We start from the raw sequence: 24047 nt of genomic DNA, 5'->3' as shown, positions 1-24047 counted from the left end.
ACTCATAAACACACTCAGGAATGACCATGCAAGGCAGCTTTAGAAGGAAGAACGTGGCAATTAATTTCAACTTGCACATCAGTAATTCCAGGTCAAACCCAGCCCTACAACTTTGGCACATGTCATCTATGGCTCAAGATCCACCTAAACCTGGTATCTTCCTCTTGTGCAACTGGCAGCTCTGGACTCTTGCTTGGAAGATTCACCTCTGAAACAATGCCATGCTATTAGGAGTATTTAAATTAGAAAGGTCTGGGAAAGGTTCAGTGGTGCAGTGGGTTAAGCCTGTGCTTGTGACTCCTGCATCCCATCTTGGAGTAGTGTTTCGAATCCTAGCTAGCTCCCTACTAATACATCTGTTAAGCATCAAACGTGGCTTGATTACTTGAGCTCTTGCAACTCATAGGAGGTACCCAGATGGAGATTCTGGCCCCTGGCTTTGGCTTGGCCCACACCTGAATGTTGCAGACATTTGAAAAGTGAACCGTCAGATGGAAGATTTTGATACCCGCCTTCTCTCCCTCTCTCTGTCCCCTCCACCCCAATCACTCTGTCTTTCAAATAAATAAATCTCTTAAAAACGTGCAGGAGCCCTGGAGAGGCTGAGTTTTTCTTAAAAGGAAAACTAAGAGCACAACAGTCTGGATATCTGGAAATGATCTTCAGGAGGTAGAATATCGTTAAAGCTGGTGGTTATCACATCTATTCTCTGCACAGGCATGTGTGTGAAGTTTTTCTGGCTTCTCCTCCAATTATTTTGGCAAGCGTTTATTATTATTATTATCATTATCATTATTATTATTATTAATTACTATTAAGGAAAAGGATTCTTCCAACTCATACAATAGCCAAGACCACATAGCTTTGTATCTTGCACTCCAATGAAACAGGGCTAACAGAGCTGGGAGTGATCTGAGGGTCATTCCCCTGCCCGATCCACCTATGAGGAAATGGAAGCCTGCACAGCACCAAAGAGAGTACTAGGGCAAACTGGCCAGTGCTGGCCTGGAGGCAAAGCCGTCTCCTTCCCCACATATGGTCAGTGTCTGGGGCCCATCATGTCATTGCTGTTCATTTCTACTTTGGGCAATAGTGGCATCGGTCAATGTAGAGGACAATGGCAGAACAAAGAGTTAAAAATAGGTAGGTTGGGCCCAGTGTGATGGCCTAGCAGTTAAAGTCCTTGCCTTGAATGTGCCAGGATCCCATATGGGTGCCAGTTCTAATGCCAGCAGCCCCGCTTCCCATCCAGCTCCATGTTTGTGGCCTGAGAAAGCAGTCGAGGATGGGACTCTGCAAGTGCATGGGAGACCCAGAAGAGCTCCTGGCTCCTGACTTTGGATCGGTTCAGCTCCAGCCATGGCGGTCACTTGGGGAGTGAATCAACAGATGAAGATCTTCCTCTCTGTCTCTCCTCCTCTCTGTATATCTGACTTTGCAATAAAAATAAAACAAAACTTTTTTAAAAAATAGGCAGGTGGACAAGCAGGCAAGCATATAAAGGATTATGAGGTGAGCATGTGGCATAGCTGTTATGGGATGCTTACAGCCCTTACTAGAGTGTCAGTCCACGCTTAACTCAACCCAGCCCTAGCTGTTGCAGGAATTTGGGGCAGTGAGCCAGTGAATGGAAGATCTCTTCTCATCAGTCTGTCTTCCAAACAAAATAAAAAAATACACTTAATATTTGAAGAAAATGCTTTTCTGATTAAAGAATAAAATTGCCGTTAATGCTGTCTTTTTATACATTTTTGTGTTTTCTAAATTTTCTAAAAAGAACATAGAATTTAAAAGATCAGAAACACAACATTGCAAAGAAATGGCAGTGAGGGACTTAGAATGGATGTCTCTTACGGTTGACTTCCCAGCATTCATTTTAATCCAACTGATTGGGCTGAACCAGCCACAGCCTTCCTAATCCTCTTGTCAGTGGTAAATTCGGGACTGGGCCTGTGACCCAGCTCTGGCCAATATGACACAAGAGGAGCTCTAATGTGTGGAATCAAGAAGGTTCCAAAACGTAAGCAGAGCTGTAGCCAATCTCTTCCTCCAGATGATGCCACCAGCCTGAGACTGAAAAGACAGCAAGCCAATAGAAATACAGAGAACTAATACTGGAGTGAGATGTGCCTGCCAGGGACCTGGTCTGCCTCCAGACTCTTTGCCCATGATATAAATTTCTTTCTTTGAATTGCCTTTTGTGTTACTTGCAATTAAAAGCACCCAAGTGTAGACAGATGTGTAAATGCATTTAGTTAGTATGTCCAGTGTAATAAGCAAAACCACTTAAAAAAAAAAACTCCATAGCACACATGAGAAAAATAAAGTCCCTGGTCTCCTGGAAACCCCAGGGAGTAATCTCTACCAACCAATGTTCATCCCGTATTCCAGAATTACACCTGGACATTTAAACTACCACAAAGATACACACACACACAAAAATTTCCATCCAAAATGATAATCCTAAGAATTCTTTAAGAATACCTTACCACATTCACACCAACGCTTCCAACTCTACCTTCTTATATATTGCCAAAGGAATATAAGCCAGCAAAACTAGTCTTGAAATCACTCACATCCTTGATGTAGTTCATCTCTTCTTTCAGTTGACTGGTTGACCACCCGTACACCACCATTTCTTTCTGCTGGTTTTGATCGGATCTTCGCACCACACCATAAACAACCCCTTGAGGAAGTTTCCTGGGAGGCTCTGCATTGCTTATGTCAGGAGGCTAAAAGCAAACACAACAAAGAAAAAGAATAATGACTCTTGACCTCTCATGCAAACCGTCTAATGATGGGCCCGAGTTGGACTGTGGAGGCTGTACTTTGCACCGAGGGAAGGTGGGGCAGTGCTGCTGACCAGGTGTGTAAGTCTTCTTATTTCTAATGCATGTCCAGACATCTGTTACTGCGTCTGTGACTCCATCTTCCCTCATGGAAGACACGTCATGGGGCATCCTTTCCCAGTTCTCACAAAGGTGCCGGAGGTAATTGCATTCTCAATTGGACTTTCTCTCAGTAATGTTTTTCCTCTTACACCAGTCTCAGTGTGTGGCTTCAATCTCATCATCAAACATGTGGCCTGAATTTCATGAGGCTGAAGTTGACCATGATCTGGCCAGACAACTGTCCTCAGAGGGTGGAACTGACCCCAAGCGACCATCAAGGGGAATCGGTACATAGCATGCTGGGATGATTCATGAAATCATTTTATATTTTTTTAAGATCTTTTTTTTATTGGAAAGTCAGATATACATAGAGGAGGAGAGATAAAGATATCCCACCCATTGATTCACTCCCCAAGCGGTCACAACAGCTGGAGCTGAGCCAATTTGAAGCCGAGAGCCTGGAGCCTCCTCCAGGTCTCCCACATGGGTGCAGAGTTCCAAGGCTTCAGGCCATCTTCGACTGCTTTCCCAGGCCACAAGCAGGGAGCTGGATGGGAAGCAGTGCCACCGAGACATGAACTGACGCCCATATGGGATCCCAGTGCATAAAAGGCAAGGACTTTAGCCACTAGGCTACTGTGCTGAACCCCAAAATAAATAAATTTAAAAAGAAATAATAATAAAGCAAAAACAAAGTACATAGAAGGAAACAGTCTTTAAAGGTCTGGATTCCACCTTTCTAGCTGCTTTACAAACACATATTTTTCCCTTTTCTGGCTTCCTGGGCTTTTATTCTACATAGCAACTTTATTCTTAAAACAACAAAAATCAGAAAATACAAAGTATGCTATCTATCACTTAGTGTTTCTAAGCCATCTTCTCATGGATATGAGTGAGATCCAAGCCCTCCTGGGCAGTCTGCGGGCCACACAATCTGTAGTCCTTGGCCTTGTGGGTGTCTTCCTCCTCCATCCCCCGCCTGGCCTGGGAAGAGGAATGTCTGCCTTCAGACCTCGCCTTTTTTCCTGCAGACTAGTCCATCTCAGAGAGCTCTGCTTTACAGAAAAGCGTTTCACCGAAGCCTGCTGTCATCAGCTTGTTTTTCAGGAACAGGGTGGAGTCCAGGACTGAGAGCCCTGCTCTGGTTTCCTGGTGTGTGAAGAGTTTCACAGGAGCTTTTCCTCTTCCTACTTGTATGACTAGCAAAATAACGCACACGTGTCACCTCACCAAGGACCATTTCACAGCCCAGCCACTTAAACTCGGGACACATTTCAGGGGTGGGATCTGGGTGTGAGTGACACAGAGAAAGGTTTTATTGCCAATAACACCGTGTCCCATGTGCAGAAGGTGGGAGGTAGTGGATGCCTTTTCTTTCTTTTTTGAAAACTTCGATCATCAAAAGCCAAAATACAGAAGAGGATGAAGAAAAAAACAGTGAAGGTCATCAGATCACCAGCCCACCTGTTACCTTCTCCTTGGAGGGTCCTATTATTAGTCGTTTGTCTTGGATCTTTCTAGAATTTTATTTTACCTACTTTGAGTGATTGACCTGAATCATAAAAATACTTATTGTTCTTCCCCATGTGGTGATTTTCAAAATTCAAATGATTTTTATGTCAAAACTTTTGAGTGAACATATTGGACAAATCCAAAGGCGTCTGAAAAAGTAGTGTGGGGACAGAGTTTCTGGTCTGGAACCAGGAAAATGAGAGCGGGCAGATTTATCTATGAGGTCTCAATCTTTGGTCTTGGTTTTTTCCTTGCCTCTGTCCCATCTATGCCATGGAGGCCTTTATGCTGTCCCCTACATCTAACAAAGGCTGAGATATGGAAGGTGTACTTCATATCAGACAGAACTGGTCTGGAGCCCAAATATGTGGCCATGAACAAGCTACTTAGCCTCTCAGGACTTCAGTTTTATTGGGTGTGAAGTGAAAAAGGCAGCTGCTGGACCCTGGACTGGTTGTGAATGTTAAAAGTGCTAAGGAACATTTCTAGCTTATAGTAGGTGCCCAACAAATCTTAATTTTCCTTTTTCTGGTTTCCTGGGCTTTTATTCTATTCAGCAACTTTATAATTTAGACATGCTACTTTTTTTCGAAGAGATTTTTATTTCAAAAACCATCAAGGCTGGGCCTGGCGTGATAGCCTAATGGCTAAATCCTCGCCTTTATTAGAATCTCATGATAGAAATAAAAGACCTCCAGGGAAGGACTCACGAGGAGCCACTCTGTAAGGACATGATCACCAAGCAGCTAGGGGAGTTGCTGGGCTCTGACATAGCCAGGTAAGGAATGGCTAACAGAAGACGGAGAAATATTTGTTGTCAAGTGATCTCATGATAAAGTATTTTATTAATTAACACAATAATCCCACAGGGGCTCTGCATCAGAGCAGCACACCCTCAGCTGGCAACAGCGTGCCGTGGTGCACAAACAGCCACACCAAGGATGAGACCAGAATTGGCATATTCACCCAGGGTTGCTCAAGCAAATGGGACTGTAAGACACCCATTGGCAAGGAATTCCTCCTTTCCAGTGTTTTACTGGGCTCTCAAAGTTCCCAACTCAACATCCAAGCCCATAAGAGAACATCCTGTGTCTGCCAAGGGTTGCTGAGATCTAAAGAAACTGTCTAAAAGGTTCAGGTCACTGAAGGATGGCTGCAACACTGACATGTGAATAACCACTTAATCATCTGCTTCAAGTCCATTTCCAAAGGACTTCACCATCACAAAGCCTCAAAATCTACTCAGATCAGAGTCCCCGAAATTCCACTCTGCACTGAAGCCCTGATTTACCCAGATAAATCTAGAATGGCTGGTGTTGGTTGTGTCTCTTATTTCCATCTGCATGTGTATGTGTGTGCCTAGAAACGCTGCATACAGATTTGAACAGGAACATAGATGCATGCATTCACAACGTTCTTAAGTCCCTAATTTCAGAATCAAATCATCTACCACTGATTTAAATTCTAATGTCCAACACTTGGATACACATGGTCCACACTCACCAACTTCTCAACATGAAATCTGTGCTCACAAACTAATCCGTATTCCCTCTTCCATACTGAAGTGATTTTTCACATAGACATACAAACCCACAGCTAATTCATCTGAGATGGCCACACAATTTGAAGGGATTATGTTCTACAAAGGAGCTTCTTATGGGGTTGAACTGTGTCTCAACACAATTGGAGTCCTAACCCCTGTTTCTCAGAACTTACGTGGAAACAGATCAAATTAAAATGAAGCCTCTAGGGAGGGTCCTAATCCAATGTTGCCAAAGTGTCATGATACAATGGATGTGGTAGAAATAGACAAGAGATACAGACATAGGGAGGATGCCGTGGGAAGCCCCAAGGAAAGCTACCACAGGCCAAGGATTGCCAAGAGGCACCAGAAGCTGGGAGAGGCAGAGGACTATCGCCATGGCCTCATCAAAGGGAACACCGCCTAGCCAACAGTCTTTTGGCCTCCTACTCTTGGAGGGGACACATTTCTGTTGTCTGAGCTATCCAGTTTGTAGAGCTTTGTTATGGCAGGGCCTAGGAAACTATAACAAAACTTAACCATTCCAATCAACATTGATGCATAAAGCACCTACTGCATACAGGGCTTTGGGGAGACAGACTAAAAAGGTGTTGCCCCAAAGCTGTAGATGTGTAACTATGCCTAAGCATATGTTACACACCCATTTCACAGCAACACAAGTCAAACAGGTGGAGTTCGTTGTAGCAGGTGGCTAGGTAAGGGGACAGCATGGATATCCTGAGTTTTAAGGGAGAAATAAAGCAAACCACAGGCTGTTTGAAGTGGTGTCATGGGATAAATGGGCTTTTTGAGGGGCTTGGAAGGACACAAACACTTCAGATAAACTGTGAGTCAGTTTGGAAAGGACTCTAGACAGGAGCTAGGGCCTTAGCACAGGTGCAGATGTCATATGTCTGGAAGTAACAAGTGAATTGGTCTGGTGGGAGCAGACCAATAGATTTTTCCAAAATGGAGAGATGCATTACTGGCTTGGTCTTAGACGCGCTGAGTTTGGGGCAGATAAGATTACTTCAGAGGAATTGGCTAGTAGGTCCATGTCCTGCATTTTGGCATTTATTTGGTGAGAACAAGATCTAGTTATTTTGCTCAAAAGGAGAGATTGCACCTTCTACCCTCTGTCCTAATTTTTCATTTTGCATGAGAAAGGGCCAAGGCCTAAGACTTAATGGCTTAGGTGGGTTAATTAAGGAAGAAGATTCCTGCGGGAAAAAAAATAAAAAAAAAAAAATAAAAACAGGATCCAAAAGAAGGAGAACTGGGCACTGAGCAAGAAAGGGTTCAGCTCTGGAGGAAACAAGAGGAGAGGGACAGAGGAAATCTGCTCAGGGAACAGAGAGCAGACTCCAGGGGAAAGGCAGGGAACTGGGTGTAGGTACCTTCCTCTCCCATTCTTTTGCCCCTTCCATCATTAATTAGCTCATGCCCTCCTGTTGTTAATATATCCTGCGTTGTGTCCAACATGAGTCCATCAGGTTCCCTGGAAGTGCATGGGACCCAAGCTGGCTCTGAGTGAAACATATATATAGCAACTAAACCTAAGAAGAGATGCCTATCTTCCATGGTAAACAGGAAGCGCGAACGTAGGATGTCTTAGGAGCCTTTCCAACAGCAAAGACACAGGTTCGAAACATTTCCACATGTGCACGCTTTTGTCCCAGTCTACATTGCTTGGGTTGCTCAGGACTTCCTAGGTATGTATTCACATAAATGATTGAGAATTCAGTTTTAAATATTGAAATAAGGATAATCCACTAACAAAATGGCAATTTTCTGGACAATAAAAATAACAATGAAAACCAGTATGGGCACAACAAGGACAGGCTCAGAGGGTCTAGCCGATATGTGTGTGAACAGTCTCCCCAGGGAGACCAGCCTCAGGCCATGCTAGAACAAGTGCTTGTCAGTGAGGAGGGTACAGAGAGACGAGGCAAGGACCCTGTGTACCTGCAGAAGGATGCTCAGATTGATGGAGTAGAAGGACAAAGGGACACTGCAAAGGATGCAGAAAGCACAGCCCAGGGGGCTACAGGAGAGACAAGACAGGCAGTTTCAAGAAAGGGAGCAAAGTACAGATCCAGAAACACTGGACTTGGCCCCCAAGGTAAAAGGTGGCATTTAGTCATTACCTCCCCAAGCCATATACAAGGCCATACTGCAGGGGACAGATGGCATTGAGCAGCTTGCATATTCCTTTTTTAAAGATTTTTGTGAAAGATTTATTTTTTATTTTTATTGCAAAGTTCAATCTGCAGAGAAAAGGAGAGACAGAAAGATCATCCATTCACTGGTTCATTTCCTAAGTGGCTGCAATGGCTGGAGTTGAGCCAATACAAAGCCAGGAACTTCTTCCAGGTCTCCCACGCAGTCGCAGGGTTTTAAGGCCTTGGGCCATCCTTAACTGCTTTCCCAGGCCACAGCCAGGGAGCTGGAAGAGAAGTGAAGCAGCCGGGACACGAACTAGTGCCCATATGGGATTCTGATACATGCAAGGCGAGGCCTTTAGCCACTCGACTACTGCACATTCTGCAATGGGCCACTCGGGCCCATTGCACATTCTTAGCATCAAGACATTTTTATGCCTGCTCTAAAATGAGGAAGTCAAGTGCTTGGGAGCTCAGCTGTGTCCTGCAGGCAGCAACCTCTGGGCTCCTGGCATCTCCTGAAGCAAACAACTCTAACAGGCAGTCAGGGCACCTGTCTTAGGGGTTGGTAACCTCTCAAATACATGACAGGAACTCATAGCACCATGAAAACACGCCCACTCACTTGTAACTGCCTCAATCAACCTCCAAACACATCCAGGAGAGCTGGGCCAAACACAGCACCTGTGACACACTCCCATTGTGAGGGATTCCTCTCCCAGGGGACTGCCAACAGTTGACAGGATGCCTGGTTTCTAGTGGCACCTGAGAATAGCCAGCTGCTCCACGACATCCCCCTTCCTCTAAACAAGCTAAGTGACTTCCATGAGAGCATTAGAGAATAGGGCTTAGCCCTACTCTCAATCAGCTGCAGCTCTAAGAGGGCCCTGGGTGCCCTTTCTGCTTGCACATCTGAACAACTGGTGCCTTGGTCTTCACACACCAAGGATCCCCACCACTCACCTTCAAAGGAAGCAGACTTATCCAACCAGCGACGCTCACTCAGACTTTCTGACACTTCATGAATTCTAGGGAAGGACAGCCAAGCACCCTAAAGCTACATCAGAGGAAGTGGTCCCCCCAGGAAATCCCTGCTGGTGTGTGACCTCTGGCTCTCAGTGACTCATAACCAGGTATCCAGTCAGGACCCAGTGACAGAATCACCCAGAAGAGTCTCATAGTCCCCAAGGGCTGTCCCCACCCAAAATACTCAAGACTGGGGGAAACAACCAGCCCCACCCACTCTCCTCCTCTCCACCCCAGTTCTTGGGCAGTGAGTCATGGACATGTTGCAGGCAGGCACTTAACACAGCTCACCTGGTCCAGCCAGTATTGGGGTGTCCTCTACCCTGCTGGCTTCTCTCCCACACTCCTCAAAGCCCTGGAGTTCTCAGGGGCACACAAGAGAGTGTCTGGGGTGGTGAAGAGACAGAAAACATACTCCCACAGCCACTTCTGCCTGGTTTACATAAGAGGGTTCAGTATAATATTCTTATGTTTTAAGGGTGGGAGAGGTCATCCTACTGCATTAGCAAAGTAAAGCATTGTTTCAGACAGATAGGCAAATTGGCACACAATCCACTGGGCCTAGTTAAATACATGAGCATCTTCCTGGGTTTACCTGACGCTTCTTCAGTAGTGACAGGACCTACACAGGCCTTTCCCTTCCTGGTTTCAGTGCTCAGAAACATTCCCTGGCACATAGCATGGGCCTGACTCCAACAGACCACATTCCTCAGTCCTTCTGTCATGTACAGCCACCAAAGCCCCAGCCTGCCACTTGCTACAGTTCAAGGTCCAATATACAGAGAGGAGAGACAGAGCGGAAGATCCTCCATGCATTGACTCACTCCCCAAGCAGCCACAACAGCCAGAGCTGCGCCAATCTAAAGCCAGGAACCAGGAGCCTCCTCTGAATCTCCCATGCAGGTACAGAGACCCAAGGCTCTGGGCCATCCTCTACTGCTTTCCCAGGCCACAAGCTAGGAGATGGATGGGAAGCAGGGCTGCTGGGATTAGAACCGGTGCTCAGGACCCTCATTAACAGGTGTTCTAAGCAACCACCTAAACACAACCCAACTCCACTTCTCAAATGAAGCCTCCACATACCAGAGGACATCATTCAGTCCAAGATCCAGTGGCCAAAACCTGACCATTCCCACTCTCCTTGTGGTGGTAAGCTTTTACACCCAAATCCTTTCTCTAGAGACTGTTCAAAGCTCCAGCAAGGCAGCAAGAATAGCCCAACTGCAACCTCATAATACTATTATCAGAAGGCAATTAACTCTCATTGTACAGTATCTAAGTCCATTTGTACAACTATCACATGTCACCATTCTAAATTCTTTAGACCCAATATATAATCAAGGCCCACTCACTACAAGTGAGGTTTAATCGCTATCTGCAATGGATATTCATCTTTTTAAAAATAATAACATTGAATTTATTCAGGAGGTCAAGCCAATTCCACCTTGTGGATTTTTCCATTCCCTTGCCATTAGATCCATTTGAACCAGAGTGCCCTACATGCTACACAGGTGACACTGGGTGCTATTTAGTCACATCACCTGGGAAGTTACAGAGCATCAGGCTGCTCTATGTGGGTCATGCGCCTCTGGACCACTTGGTGGAAACGCTGGCTACCAGGCTGCTCCACTGCAAGCTATACTGTAGTAAAGCGATGCTTAGAGACCACATAAATATCCTATTCTACAATAATCTCTAGCCAATCAGTCTTTTTTAAAATGTTTTTTTATTTGAAAATCAGATATACAGAGAGGAGGTGAGACAAAGAGGAAGATCTTCTATCCATTGATTCATTCCCCAAGGGATGCAATGGCTGGAACTGTGCCAATCTGAAGCCAGGAGCCAGGAACTTCCTCCAGGTCTCCCACATGGGTGCAGGATCCCAAAGCTTTGGGCCGTCCTCAAGCAATTCCCCACGCCACAAGAAGGGAGCTGGATGGGAAGCGGGGTTGCCAAGATTAGAACCAGTGCCCATATGGGATCCTGGCACGTGCAAGGCAAGGACTTAAGCCATTAGACTACCATGCTGGGCCCTAGCCAATCAGTTTTGCCTCCATTGATAAATCTATCTGGCAGGCACACAATAAATTTTCAATGTCAAACGGCAAGCAGTTAAGAAACCGCTTGACAAGTTTACATCACATTTTAGAGAGCCTGAGCTCAAGTCCTGGGTCCACCTCCATTTCCAGCTTTCTGCTAACACCCAGAAAGCAGCAGGTGGATGGCCCAAGCAGTTAAGTCCCCATTGTGTACATGCAAAACCTGGATTGAGTTTCAAGTTTCTGATTCAGCCTAGACATTGTAGGCATTTGGGAAGCAAGCCATCAATAAACACACACACACACACATACTCTCTCTCTCTCTCTCTTCTCTCTCTCTTATTTGCCCTTTAAATAAATAAAAATAAGTGTAAAACTTTAAAAACGTATTGCAAATTAATTAGCTGGTATTCTATAAAGAAGAACCTTCTCTTGGAGCCAGTGTTGTGGCATAACAGGTAAAGCCTCTCTCTATGATGTCAGCATCCCATATGGGTACTGATTCTAGTCCTAGCTACTCTACTTCTGATGGCATTGGAAAAGCAGAGGAAGACTTCCCAAGTATCTGGTCCCTGCCACCCATGTAGGAGACCAGGATGAAGCTCCTGGCTCCCGGTTTTGGCTTGTTCCAGTCCTAGTCGTTGTGACCACCTGGGGGAGAAAACCAGAACATGAGGGGTCTAATTCTCACTTTCTCTGGACCAGCAGATGAAAGGTCTATTCTCTCTCTCCCTCTCTCTCTCTCTCTAAGTCAATAAAACAATCTTTGAAAAAAAATAGCCTTCCATTTTCCTCACCTGTCCCTCCCCCCACATCCATGGAAAACGGAGAAGCTTCGGGTTGCTGGCTTCAGAGTGACCCAGACCAATTCAATTCTAGCCACTGTGGCCATGTGGGGGGTGAGCCAGCAGACAGAAGATGTTTGTGTGTGTCTCTACATCTCTCTGTAACTCTGCCTTTCAAATAAACAAATCTTTAAAAATCGTTTTAAGGGCTTAGCATGGTAGCCTAGTGCTAAAGTCCTCACACTAGAATCCCATATGGACACTGGTTTGTGTCCGGCTGCTCCACTTCCCTTAAGTTCCCTGCTTGCAGCCTGGGAAAGCAGCTGAAGAGGCCCAAAGCCTTAGGAACCTGCACCCACATAGGAGACCCAGCAGAAGCTACTGGCTCCTGGCTTTGGATCAGCTCAACTGCAGCTGCTTCTGCCACTTGGGGAGTAAACCAGCGGACAGAAGATCTTTGTCTCTCCTTCTCTCTGTAACTTTTCCTTTACAATAAAATTTTTTTTAAATTGGGCCCGGCGGCGTGGCCTAGTGGCTAAAGTCCTCACCTTGAACGCCCCGGGATCCCATATGGGCGCCGGTTCTAATCCCGGCAGCTCCACTTTCCATCCAGCTCCCTGCTTGTGGCCTGGGACACAAGTTGAGGACGGCCCAAAGTTTTGAGACCCTGCACCCTTGTGGGATACCAGGAAGAAGTTCCTGGATCCTGGCTTCGGATCGGCATAGCATCGGCCGTTGCGCTCACTTGGAGTGTGAATCATTGGACGGAAGATCTTCCTCTCTGCCTCTCCTCCTCTCTGTATATTTGACTTTCCAATAAATAAATAAATCTTTAAATTTTTAAAAATCTTTTTTAAAAATAATTTTAAAATACACCTAATTATCTTGCTTGTTATCTTATTCTAGTATATAAAACAGTACCCAGAACTCAATAGATGCCCCCATAATTGCTTGTGAATAAATAAAATAGTGAGGCCAGGACCACAGGGCTAGAGCCAACCAGGTTTTGCTATGTATCCTTTAAGCCTCTGCTTCTGTGTCACCTCCCCAGCACTCAGGGATTCACTTTCCTGGGCTCTTGGAGCCCATCCTGTATCAACAGATCCCAACACTCTAAATACCATGTCACCACTGTTAATTGATAAGTCTGCTTTACCTGGAATTCCACAAGCTCCCCTGAGTAAAGGCGGCCTCATCTCCCCAGCACTCGGCACGGGGGCAGACACACAGGTGTTTGCTGTACTCCTACCCCCAGAGAAGTGTCCTTTTCCAGCTCTGAGTGGCTCATAGGGCTTTTCCTCCCGCCTGCAGAACCCAGCTCCCAGCCCTATTCTGAGTACCTGAGAAAGGCTCTGGCCCCAATGGTGGCAGCTCACAAAGGGCCCTTTGACTCAGTCACACTGGGCTATTTCAGGAAAAAAAACAAACATGTGCCCTGCACCTGTCACGAAGGCCAGTGTCCCTGTAGCCTTGAGGAGACACAGAGCCGCAGTGTTCCCCAGGAAACAAGAGCAGGAGCGCAGCAGGGCCACAGCTGGGGAGGCCAGCAACTTCAAGGGAGAGGGGAGAGGAGCCAGGAAGTTGCCGACCCTCTGCTCCGCTTAGTGAGGGCCTGCTTAGTGAGGGCCTGAGAGAGCACGGCTTAGACATCGGAACTTGGGCGAGCCCTGCCTCAGAGGTGCCTTACCTGATCTTTTCTCTCGATCTTTTTTTCAGTTTGCTCAGGAGCTGGACTATCCGGAGGGACGGTCAGCCGTAGCCTACAGACATTGGCCTGTAAGAGACAGGAAAGAAAGGCAGGTTAGCTGCCAAACAAACCATGACCTTGAGCTTCCCATAGAGTGTTCTTGCCACTTGACCAAGGGAGCCATTGTCCCAATCACAAAAGAAACAGCAGGATAAGACCCAGCTGCACCTGGGTCAGCATAGCCTGTGACCCCAAAATGAGAAAGCTGCTGAGGACTTCATGGACTGTAAATATCTCTTAAATGATCATGTTCTGTAGAACCATGTCATTTCACAAACATACACGGAATTACAGCTGGGAGGATGGATGCCAAGACACACAGTGGTAAAATTTTAGATGACTAGAATGCAAGGGTATTTACAACCTAACAGTTTTTCAACAAAAGGCATGAACATATTTAATCACAAAATTTAAAAAAAAAATTCACATCAGCATTATTCACATTAGGGAATATCAACCCAAATGTCCATGAGAAGTGAATAATTAAAACACAAAATGCCAGGCTGTTGCAAGACATTTGAGATGGAAGATGCCATGCACCTGCACAGAAGATCTCTCTCTCTCTCTCTCTAATCCTCTACCCCTATATCTCTTAACTCTATCTCTGCCTCCTTTCTTCTATAACCCTGACTTTCCAATTTAAATAAATAAATAAAGTTTAGCAGCTGTAAGTTTAGCAGCTGTAGCAAGTGCTCCAGGCCACACCCCAGGGTCCTGTCTTAAGCAAGATGGGTGATTTGATGGAGGCACAAAGGAGCACGAAGGAACCTATCCACTGACGCGCCAGCTATCCAGAAACACAGAAATCCAGCATGGAACAGAATCACACTCCTTCCTACCAAGACAGCCACATGTATCTTTATGGGGGAGAAAAAAGAAAATTGCAGAACAAAATGTTAAGAATTCCGCTTTTGTTTTTTGAACACACTGATAAGTTGTGCAGAATAAGGGAAAAATAGTATCAAGGAAACACAACCAACTATTGATGGTGTTTATCTCTGGGATGTCTGTGGAGTTTGCAACTGTTTCTGAATATGTGCTAGATTTTCCCATCATCGATAAAGCAGCAAAGGCCATAATAAAGATTGACAGAGAATGTGTCAGAAACAGATAGGCTTCCTCAGGAACAGGACATACTAGACAGAGGTCTAGAAGGTTCTCTAGATTCCTAACAGAAGCACCAAGGGAAACAATCCCTGAAGAACTCACCTTTCAAGTTGACCCCACAGAGCCTGCATCCATCTATTCATTCACCTTCAGCAAACTCCCCCTGGGAAAATCTCCCCAAAATCAAAGTCCTACTGCCTATATCTAAGTATTTATGATGCTGATCACTATGGATTCCTGAAACTTGGATACACAATATCCAGAGCTACCCTAGGCTAGGAAGTACCTAAGAATCAAGTAGGGCACTTCTTTTCTCAGTGAGTTTCCTCAGCAGCTAGTTCTGCCCTTGTGTTTTAAGCAGGGCATCTCACTTACCTTAAACCCTATAGCTACTGGACCAGCCATTCTTAAAAGCAAGGAATCCCTCCAGCAGATCAGAACAGGAAGCTGGACTCAGCATAATTCATGACTCAGTTACCAGACACCCATTATTTGTAAAATATTTTTGGAGGACTATGAGGGTACTTTGACAACGAAGAAATGTCTATGCCCCCAGGAATTCAAAATGTGGAAATACATCCAAACAAGGCAGTCAGGACCCTGGGCCCAACCAGTGTAAAGTGTTCAGAGGCAGGATGGCTACAGCCAATGGAACTATACTTCCTGGTTTCCAACAGACTCAGCTGACACACCTTCCTCATCTGTGGACTCAGATAACTGAAGATAAAGAATATTCAGAAAAAGAGGCAGGTGCTTTGCCTAGCAGTTAAGATGCTGCTTGGGAAATCCAGATCTCATACTGGAATAGCTGGGAGAATTTTCTGGAAGAGTTCTAGCTCCTCGTCTAGAAAATTCCAACTTCCTACTTATACACATTCTGGAAGATAAGTGATAACTCAAGTAGTTGGGTCCCTACTATCTCCCTTACAGGGGAGATGGGGCATGAGTTTCTGGCTCCAGGCTTCAGCCTGGCCCAGCCCTGGCTATTGTGAGCATTTGGAAAGTGAATTATTAGTAGATGGGGAATCTTTCTCACAAAGAAAAAATTGAAAAGATACATTCAGAGGGCCACTGTTGCATGGCACAGCAAGTAAGACACCTGGCACACCAGCATCCCATATCAGAGCACCAGTTTGAGCCCAGACTGCTGGTTCTGATCCAATGCCTTGTTAATGCACCTGGGAAAGCAGCAGATGATGGCTCCAAGTACTTGGACTGGGGATGAAATTCCAGGCTCCTGGTCTAAGCCTGGCTCAATCCCAGTCATTGTGGCCCTTTGGGGAGTGAACCAGCACATGGGAGATCACTCTCTTCCTCTCTCTCTCAAACAAACAAAATGAATCTTTAAATATGCATATGAATAGATATATATTCAGTATTAAAAGTTATATCCATACAAGTACGGACTTCTTCCTCCTTATCGTTATTCCCTAAACAACACAGAATAACAACTGTTTACACAGAATTTACATTTTATCCGGCACTGTAAGCAATCCAGGGATGACTTAAGGTATATGGAAGGATACATGTAGGGTATATGTAAATATTACACCATTTTACATAAAGGATTTCAGTATCCCAGGTGTAGTATCTATCATGGGTTCTGGAACTAATTCCCTTAAATACCAGGAAACATATGCATACAAAAGACTTTGAAAAATTACTTTATCTTCAATGTTTCAGTTACCTTAAGATTATTGCAAAGATGAAATTAGCTAATTTGTATAATGATCTTAGAAGTTTCCTGGCATATATTAAGTCCTCTGTGTTATTTATTAGTATGTGAATACAGGGAGGATATCACTAATCTTAATTAGGAGTAGATGGCAAGGCTCCCAGAGATGACCTTTGAGCTGGAAGGGCACAAAGGACTGGGCAGCACGGTGAGGTTTGGAGACTCCAATGCCTTTAGCACAATACAACTACAGAGCAAGGCACTCCGAGCCAGCCAAAGGTACAAATATTGGCATGTTCAGAGAACAGAAAGTGGACCAAGTCCAAGCTAGAAGTGGCAGGGGGAAGAGCAGGGACCAAACTCTATCTACTAATGCCTGGATGGAAAAACACGGGTTCTGATTTAGAAAATGATGGAGAACCATTAAAATCGTAGCTCACTTTCAAAAGCTCAATCCAATAGTTATGGGCATGTCCTATGCTCCCTACACTACTGAACATCCTACTGGCTTTTACTACCTTATTTAGTGCTTAGCAGAGTCTCAATGTATGAGGAGTGCTTGTTCCATAAATGTCAGTGTAGGATTTAGTAGGCTGAACTAAAAACCAGCAAGCAGAATATATCTGAAACTCCCTAGAGAATCTCCCACTCTTCAAACCAAACCCCCGGGAGCTGTGCAGGGGAGCTGTAGATAACATCCAAAGCTCCTCTGCATGAAAAGGCACAACCGAACTATTGTTTGCAACCCATGGCACCCAGGGAGCTCAGTGGGTCCCCTGGGACCTTCCTTCTGACCCCTTTGTGGAAGCAGGGGACCTGGGCCTCTCACCTTGCGAATACTTGGGGATCCATATCCATCATGCTCTGAGCTTCTGCACCTGGGCTCACTCAAAGGAAAAACATCCACCTCAAATAAAAAGAAGAGAAGATGACCTAGGGAGGTGACGGGGATTTGCTAGTCTGTTTAGAGAGATGGATTTTCCTAAGGAAATGAGCCAAATACATTTACATATGGCTCAGGCCCAGTTGGCTTGGTGAGTCTGAGTCACTGGCCAGCATTCCCCCAGGACAGAGGTGTGGCCCGGTCCTGTGGGTGTGGCCAGGGGACAGATGGCACACTGTTTCTGATCACCACAAGAATCAAAACTCCAATTTGCAGGCCAGGTTGCGTGGGGAGCAGAGCGTGATCCATCTAGATTAGGCCTCTTAGATCTTATGGCCCTGAACTTGCACTATGGTGATCTATATCAGGGCAGGGCAAAATTTTTCTGTAAAAGGTCAAAGTGTAAACACTCAGTAGGTGCACACCAGTGTAAGAAGTACTCTTAGCTCAGAGGCAGACAAATCAAAGGCCAGGACCAGACTGGGCCTTGGGGTAGTAAGTAGCTGGCCATCCTTGATCTCCATCCCCACGACACTTTTTCCAGGTGTTATATAAAGTGTCCTAGAGCCCCTCTGTTGAGGCTGTTTCCAGACAAAATTCATAAATAGGAGTAGTGATCCTCTCCCCTACTTTCTGACTCACCCTTGCAGCAGGTATATCCTGTGCCTGAAATGTCAGGATCCACAGAAGAAGCAAAGGTGGGTGATGGCACACAGACACCAGAGTGAACCGAAGCATTCTGACTGGCCTGCCTCTGCCACAACCTTGTCCTTATTCCCACAAGGCCCCCAGAACATTTCCAGAGCCACATCCCCAGGGTGTCACACTTTCAACAAAGCCACAAGGGTGGAGCAGTACTTCTCATCTCAACAGTATTCTCATCTCAGACTGCCCCTTAATCTACTACCTGGGAAGCTTTCTGAGCCATGCTGACACTAGTCTTTATTTGCAGAGGCTCTCATGGAATCAGCCTGGGCACAGCCATTTCAAGCTTCCCAGTGATTCCACTGAGGACCAGGGTTAGGAACCATGGACCTCACAACAGGAATGAAACTCCAGCTGTGCAACAGGATGAGGCAACTGGAACATTTGGAGCCCTTCCCAGAACTGTCAAACTCTTCACCTGAGGCAGCTTTCCCAACTGTGTGTCACCTGTTTCCTACCCAGGTGGTTCAGAGGTGACGGGGTGGCCCCATCCCAAGCCTCTTCCTGTTTTCCCATTTGCCAATCCACAACTAAGTGTGTCTTCTTTAGTTTGTTGGTGACACTCCTCTTTTCAAGCACCTAACCCACCAGACTTGTGGAGAAAGGGCCCCTGAACCTTCTCTTCAAGTAGTTAGCCACAAGTGTCACAGGCCAACAGTGGGGTGCATGGGCTTCTTTGGGGAACACAGGAAACTGTCAGGGCAGCCTTCTTGGAGAGGACCTTAATCAAAGGAGAAAGCGCAGATAAAGGCAAAGTGGCAGGGAATAGTACTGGAGGCTCGAGGAATGGCAAGTGACTTGCAGCATCTCAAAAGAGTAAAGGGGCAGGTGGAACAGGACAGGGAAGAGACCTGGCAGTGGTGAGGATGTGCGGAAAGCAGGGGAGCCAGGTGAAGATTCTGCATTTTAGCAGGTTCACTCCGGTCTTCAGCAATGACTAAGAGGCAGCAGTGACTGCCTCTTCAGTAACATCACCCATTTAGCAAGGGAAAGAGGTCAACACCATTGTACTACTCCCATGTGTTGGAAAAGTATCAGTGATGATATTTTTTTAAAAAAGATTTATTTTCCTTGGAAAGTTAGATGTACAGAGAGGAAGATTTTCCATCCGACGATTCACTCCCCAAGCGGCCACAAGAGCTAGAGCTGCACCAATCTTAAGTCAGGAGTCAGAAGCCTCTTCCATATTTCCCATACAGGTGCAGAGTCCCAAGACTTTGGGCCATCCTCAGCTGCTGTCCCAGGCCACTAAGCAGGGAGCTGGATGGGAAGTGGGGTCGCCGGGATTAGAACCAGTGCCCATATGGGATCCCAGTGTTTGCAAGGTGAGGACTTTAGCTGCTACGCCATGATGTCAAGCCCACTAGTGCTGTTCTTAAGACCCATAGCACATGTAACGGTTGAAGTCATCTTGGCGTGCAGCACTCCAACATCATCTCTCGTGAGCCAGCTCCAGAGCCACAGCTCCTTGTATGCAACTAGACAACAACGTTGGAGATTTAAAAGGGTTTCCCAAGTCACCAGAAGTCAGGTGGTAACTGTGACTTCCAGGTTTCTTGGTTAGACATGCATGGGCCTGGAGGCGTGGCCTAGTGGCTAAAGTCCTCACCTTGAACGCCCCGGGATCCCATATGGGCGCCGGTTCTAAACCCGGCAGCTCCACTTCCCATCCAGCTCCCTGCTTGTGGCCTGGGACACAAGTCGAGGACAGCCCAAAGCTTTGGGACCCCGCACCCACGTGGGATACCCGGAAGAAGTTCCTGGATCCTGGCTTCGGATCAGCATAGCATCAGCCATTGCACTCAATTGGAGAGTGAACCATCGGACGGAAGATCTTCCTCTCTGTCTCTCCTCCTCTCTGTATGTCTGACTTTCCAATAAATAAATAAATCTTTAAAAAAAAATAGACATGCATGCCCAGTATTTATGATATGTGCAAACAGAATAGGAACCTTATACATAGCCCATCCTCAGTGCCCTGGGGATAAGGAATAGGTCAAAATCACAAGCCATGCCCTTTGCAGAACAACCATGCACAATCTAGAAATCAAGTTCCCTTAGTGGTTCCCAGAACGGTACAGGATCATAGTAAGATAGAAGAACAGCAGTAAAGACTGGTATATTTTACCTACCATCTACTTGGGGGTCTACTTTTGTTTTTGTTGTTATTTTCAGTGGCTAGAACCCAAAACCTGACCTGTCGGAGGCAGGCTCCATCACCCGGGTGAGAAGCAGGCATGTTTCCTGTTCCCCCCCCAGGGATGCTGCAGCCAGCTTCCTTATGCCAGAGGCTGAGGTCGCACAACATCCTGTGTTCCTTCCTCAGAGCCTACATACACAGATGTTTCTATCTACCGGGAAAACAACCAAGGTGAACACCTGTCTGACCCATTCACAAGTCAGCTCAGGAGAATTCTTGATTTTGAGCCAATCCCACAGCAAGAGGACACAGGAGGGTGGGACACTGGCCTGGGAGGGGATGCCTGGCAGGTCATTCTACTTTTTAACCAGCAGACTTTGCCAAATAGAACAACATATACGCAAAGGCAAGTCAGGAAATGACCCCTTCCTGCAGTTTTTGCTTTGTTTTGTTTATATACACCAAGGAACCACCTCAGCCAACAGTTGTATTATGGACAGAACATGATACTGGGAGAAAATTCTTGACAGATGTAGCATCTCCTAGAACCCTATCTGAACGGCTTACCCAAAAATGCTTGGCTGCAGAAAGCAGCACTTACCTTCCCCCGCAAAGCACACAGCTTGGCCACACATTTGACCTTTCATTTCAAAGGCGCATTCAGCAAGCTTCACTTATGCTTACAAAATCAAAATCATGAAGCTATGTCAATATTTTTAAAAATGTTTCCCCCACTCCCCAAGGTCATCACTTCAGCTGTGGTTATTCTCTAGCCAATTTATCTTCCTGCTGTTGCCATAGATAAAACTATTTTTAGTGCACAACTGGTTAGAAGGCATAGTTTTGCTTTGTTTTGTCTTTTTAAATCACAACTTGTACTGGTTGGCATCCATAAATGCCTCTCAGAGCTTTGTTTATCAGCTTACAGAAACTACTCTCCTCACCTGTTTTTTTTCCCCCCTTGAGAGATGATTTCAGATAAGAAGGAAGTACAAATTGCAGGTGGCAGCCACTGAACAAAAGCTAACTGGTGACAGTCTACTGGGCCATACTGCACTTGACAGCTGACTCAGAGAGCTCCCTGCTCAGTGTCCGCTGTCACCACCATGTCTTGTTGGCTTCAACATCTGAACAAATATAGCCTGGCTCCCCTGCAGCCCCTGACTGGATAAGCACTTTGGATGAAGCAGAAGTCTCATTCTAATGCCTAACTGTTGAACTGTTCACCATTCCTCCTCCACCAGCAGGGAGAAATGAGAGAATGATACAGGCTCCAGGAACACTTGTAGTGACTACCGGTTTTACTCTACGATGATCTGCTTCAAGACGTCATGATCTGATTTTTTCTAAAATACAAATGTTTGGCCCCAAAGCAAGCCCATTATACCACCATCATACAGCACACACTGACTATTCCCTTTAGACAAATGAGATTTCCTTGGAGCACCCCAATGGCTGTCACCTCACGAATTCCTACTCATCCTGCAGAACTAAACTCACGCATCCCCTCCAGCTCAGAGGCCTTTATTCTAGGTTGCCCAGAACTATGTCAGCTCTTGGCCCCATTAGAACAATCTTCACTTTAAACCAGAGGAGACTATGGTCGTGTCAGCTTCAATGTAAGCCCTAAAGTCAGATCTCTACCCCCCACAGAACAATAAACATTTACTAAGTCAACTAATCAATTGATAAACCAAAGCTTCTCTCCACACCACCCCAGAATACTATCAAATCATAATAAGCAAAGTTGCATTCATCACAATGGGGGGGAACCCTACAACCTTCAGCTAATTTCTTTCAGGACAAGTGTAGATAGGCCACAAACAGCCATGCAAAATCTGAGGGCTTCAGTAGAAGTATCTCTCCCAACTTATTTGAAAGGTAAGGTCTTTCCAAGATTGTGTCATGATGTGCCAGACACTAGAACACTTGCCACTAAAAATAAACCTCCAAAGTAAATATTTGAGAAATAAATCCTCATAAATGTTATCCAGCATACTAGTCACATTTGTATCCACCCACAATATCACCCTTGCCACCCCAGCAATTCCCTGTATCTGGACCAGAGCTCAGAGAACTCCATGTAATTCACACCATCGGGTCACACGCATACCCTATTTGGGCTCAGGGCTAGCCTTCCAGTGTTACTGTGTTCCAGCTGAGACAGACTTCCACGGGAAAAAGGCAAATGCTCATCTCGGAGCAGGGCTGAGTCTGTTGTTGGAAAATCCCCTGGACCTAATATGGATTTTGCTCTGGGAAGCTAAGAGCGGGCAACTAGAGTTCTCCTTGACCTTAAGTGTCTGGCATGTACACACACACACACACCACTCTGGAACCCATGCCTTCCTCTTAGAGCTAAAGAAAGATAGCTTAGAAGGTCACCACATGGCCTTGGCCGAGGCACTGAATGGAAAAGCAAAAAGGGGTACCCAACACCAGCCAACATATGGGACTCCCCCAAAGGGGATTTCAATTGGAACCTAATCACATGTTTTCTCAGGACCACACAACGACATTAGTCTCAGTGCCAAGTGCTAAGTTACAGATAACCAGGGTAATGGGAGAATTAAGACAGCCACACACCCACCAAGTCTCAACAATAATCTGGAGGGGGAGATCTTGGAAGAGATTGAGATCATGAAAGACATGAGCTACACGGGCCTCAAGTTTCCTCAAAGAGCATCTGGGGAGGGGGCCAGACGCTGCCAGATTGGTTTAGAAACCGCCCTAGGGTCCGTTGGCCAAGGCTTCCAGGGCTAAACCTGCTGCTGTGGCTGCGCCCCGTATTTACATCAGAAAGAGGAAAGCAGTTGCATATGTCCCAAATCTTGCATAGCTAGGTTCCTGGAAGTTTGCAAAGGTGATATCCACCTAACCTAAACTCATTCCAGAATCATGCCCTGACAATAGCAAAACGTTAGGTCTTCAAGTAGGAGCACTGTGGAAATACTTCTCTTGTGTGTGTTTTTTTTTTTTCCAACCGGTGCACCTATAAACTTGGCTCCACTGAGGAAAAGGGAAGAAGAGGAAGTCCCTGGCAATTCCAGAAAGCTCCCAAGTCCCAGCCTTCCAACTGGTGGGGCTTCCAGAGTAAAAACTGAGGCCCGTGCTAGAAAGTTGGGCCCAAGGAGCAGCGTCGGGGCCAGGGGTGGGGACGGAGATAGCAGGCGGCTCCGCACACCCCAGCGACTCACCCTCCGGCTGGGCGTCCCGGGCGCCCTGGAGCCGCTGCCCGAAAGCAGGGTGACGGTGGACGTGGAGCGCAGCATCCCGCGGCGGCTGTCGGCGGCAGGGCTGCGCAGGGCTCTCCTCCGGGCAGAATAAGCGTGCGGGGCCCGCCCTGCGTGGGAGAGCCGCGGGCCACTCGCGGCTCCGGCTGGGGCGCGGCGGGAGCGGCCGGGGGCGGGACTGGGGGCGGGTCCAGGGGCCGGGGCGGAGCCGGGCGCGGGGGCCGGACTCGTCCGGTCGCATTTTCGCCCCAGGGCGCAGGCCAGGCCAGACCTGAGCGACGTTCAAGCTCAGGGCGCTGAGCCGTCCCCGGGTCAGTCCGAGGAGGGAAGCGGCTCTGCACCCCGTGGATGGGCTCATGCATCGCCCTTGGAGTTGAAGTCCCCTTGCCCACTTCAGCCCGGCGGCCCCTTGCTGACCACACACCCTTCTAACCCACCCCACCCGCAGCCTCTGCCACACCCAGGGGAACACCGGACCCTTCACCCCGTGTCATTTATGGAGTATTTATTGTCTATTGTATGTTCCTCCTGGCAGCCAACCGGCCCCAGTCCCTGGGAAGTGTGCAGTCCGGTAGGCCACCAAGCAAGAAGAGAAAGCACGCGCAAACTTGACCCCAGAA

At 46.6% G+C, this 24047-nt stretch overlaps 1 protein-coding gene across 2 annotated transcripts in view; it reads right to left on the bottom strand.

The window, feature by feature from the left end:
• LOC121148527 (myocardial zonula adherens protein) overlaps positions 1-23466 on the bottom strand; it is an 86406-nt gene extending 62940 nt beyond the window's left edge. For both annotated transcript variants that reach the window (XM_040968591.1, XM_040968592.1), the window contains exons 1-3: positions 23392-23466; positions 13625-13711; positions 2577-2732 (exon numbers count right to left, since the gene is read on the bottom strand). In XM_040968591.1, coding sequence (XP_040824525.1) covers positions 2577-2732; positions 13625-13711; positions 23392-23466 — 318 coding nt within the window. The remainder of the gene's footprint in view (positions 1-2576; positions 2733-13624; positions 13712-23391) is intronic.
• Positions 23467-24047: the final 581 nt, after the last annotated feature.

The sequence above is a fragment of the Ochotona curzoniae genome, unplaced genomic scaffold, assembly GCF_017591425.1.
Source record: "Ochotona curzoniae isolate NIBS_2020 unplaced genomic scaffold, NIBS_Ocur_1.0 scaffold_4701, whole genome shotgun sequence".
In the NCBI taxonomy this organism is placed as follows: domain Eukaryota; kingdom Metazoa; phylum Chordata; class Mammalia; order Lagomorpha; family Ochotonidae; genus Ochotona; species Ochotona curzoniae.
Note: the sequence above shows the minus strand (reverse complement) of the source record. Positions and strands in the feature narration are given on the sequence as shown.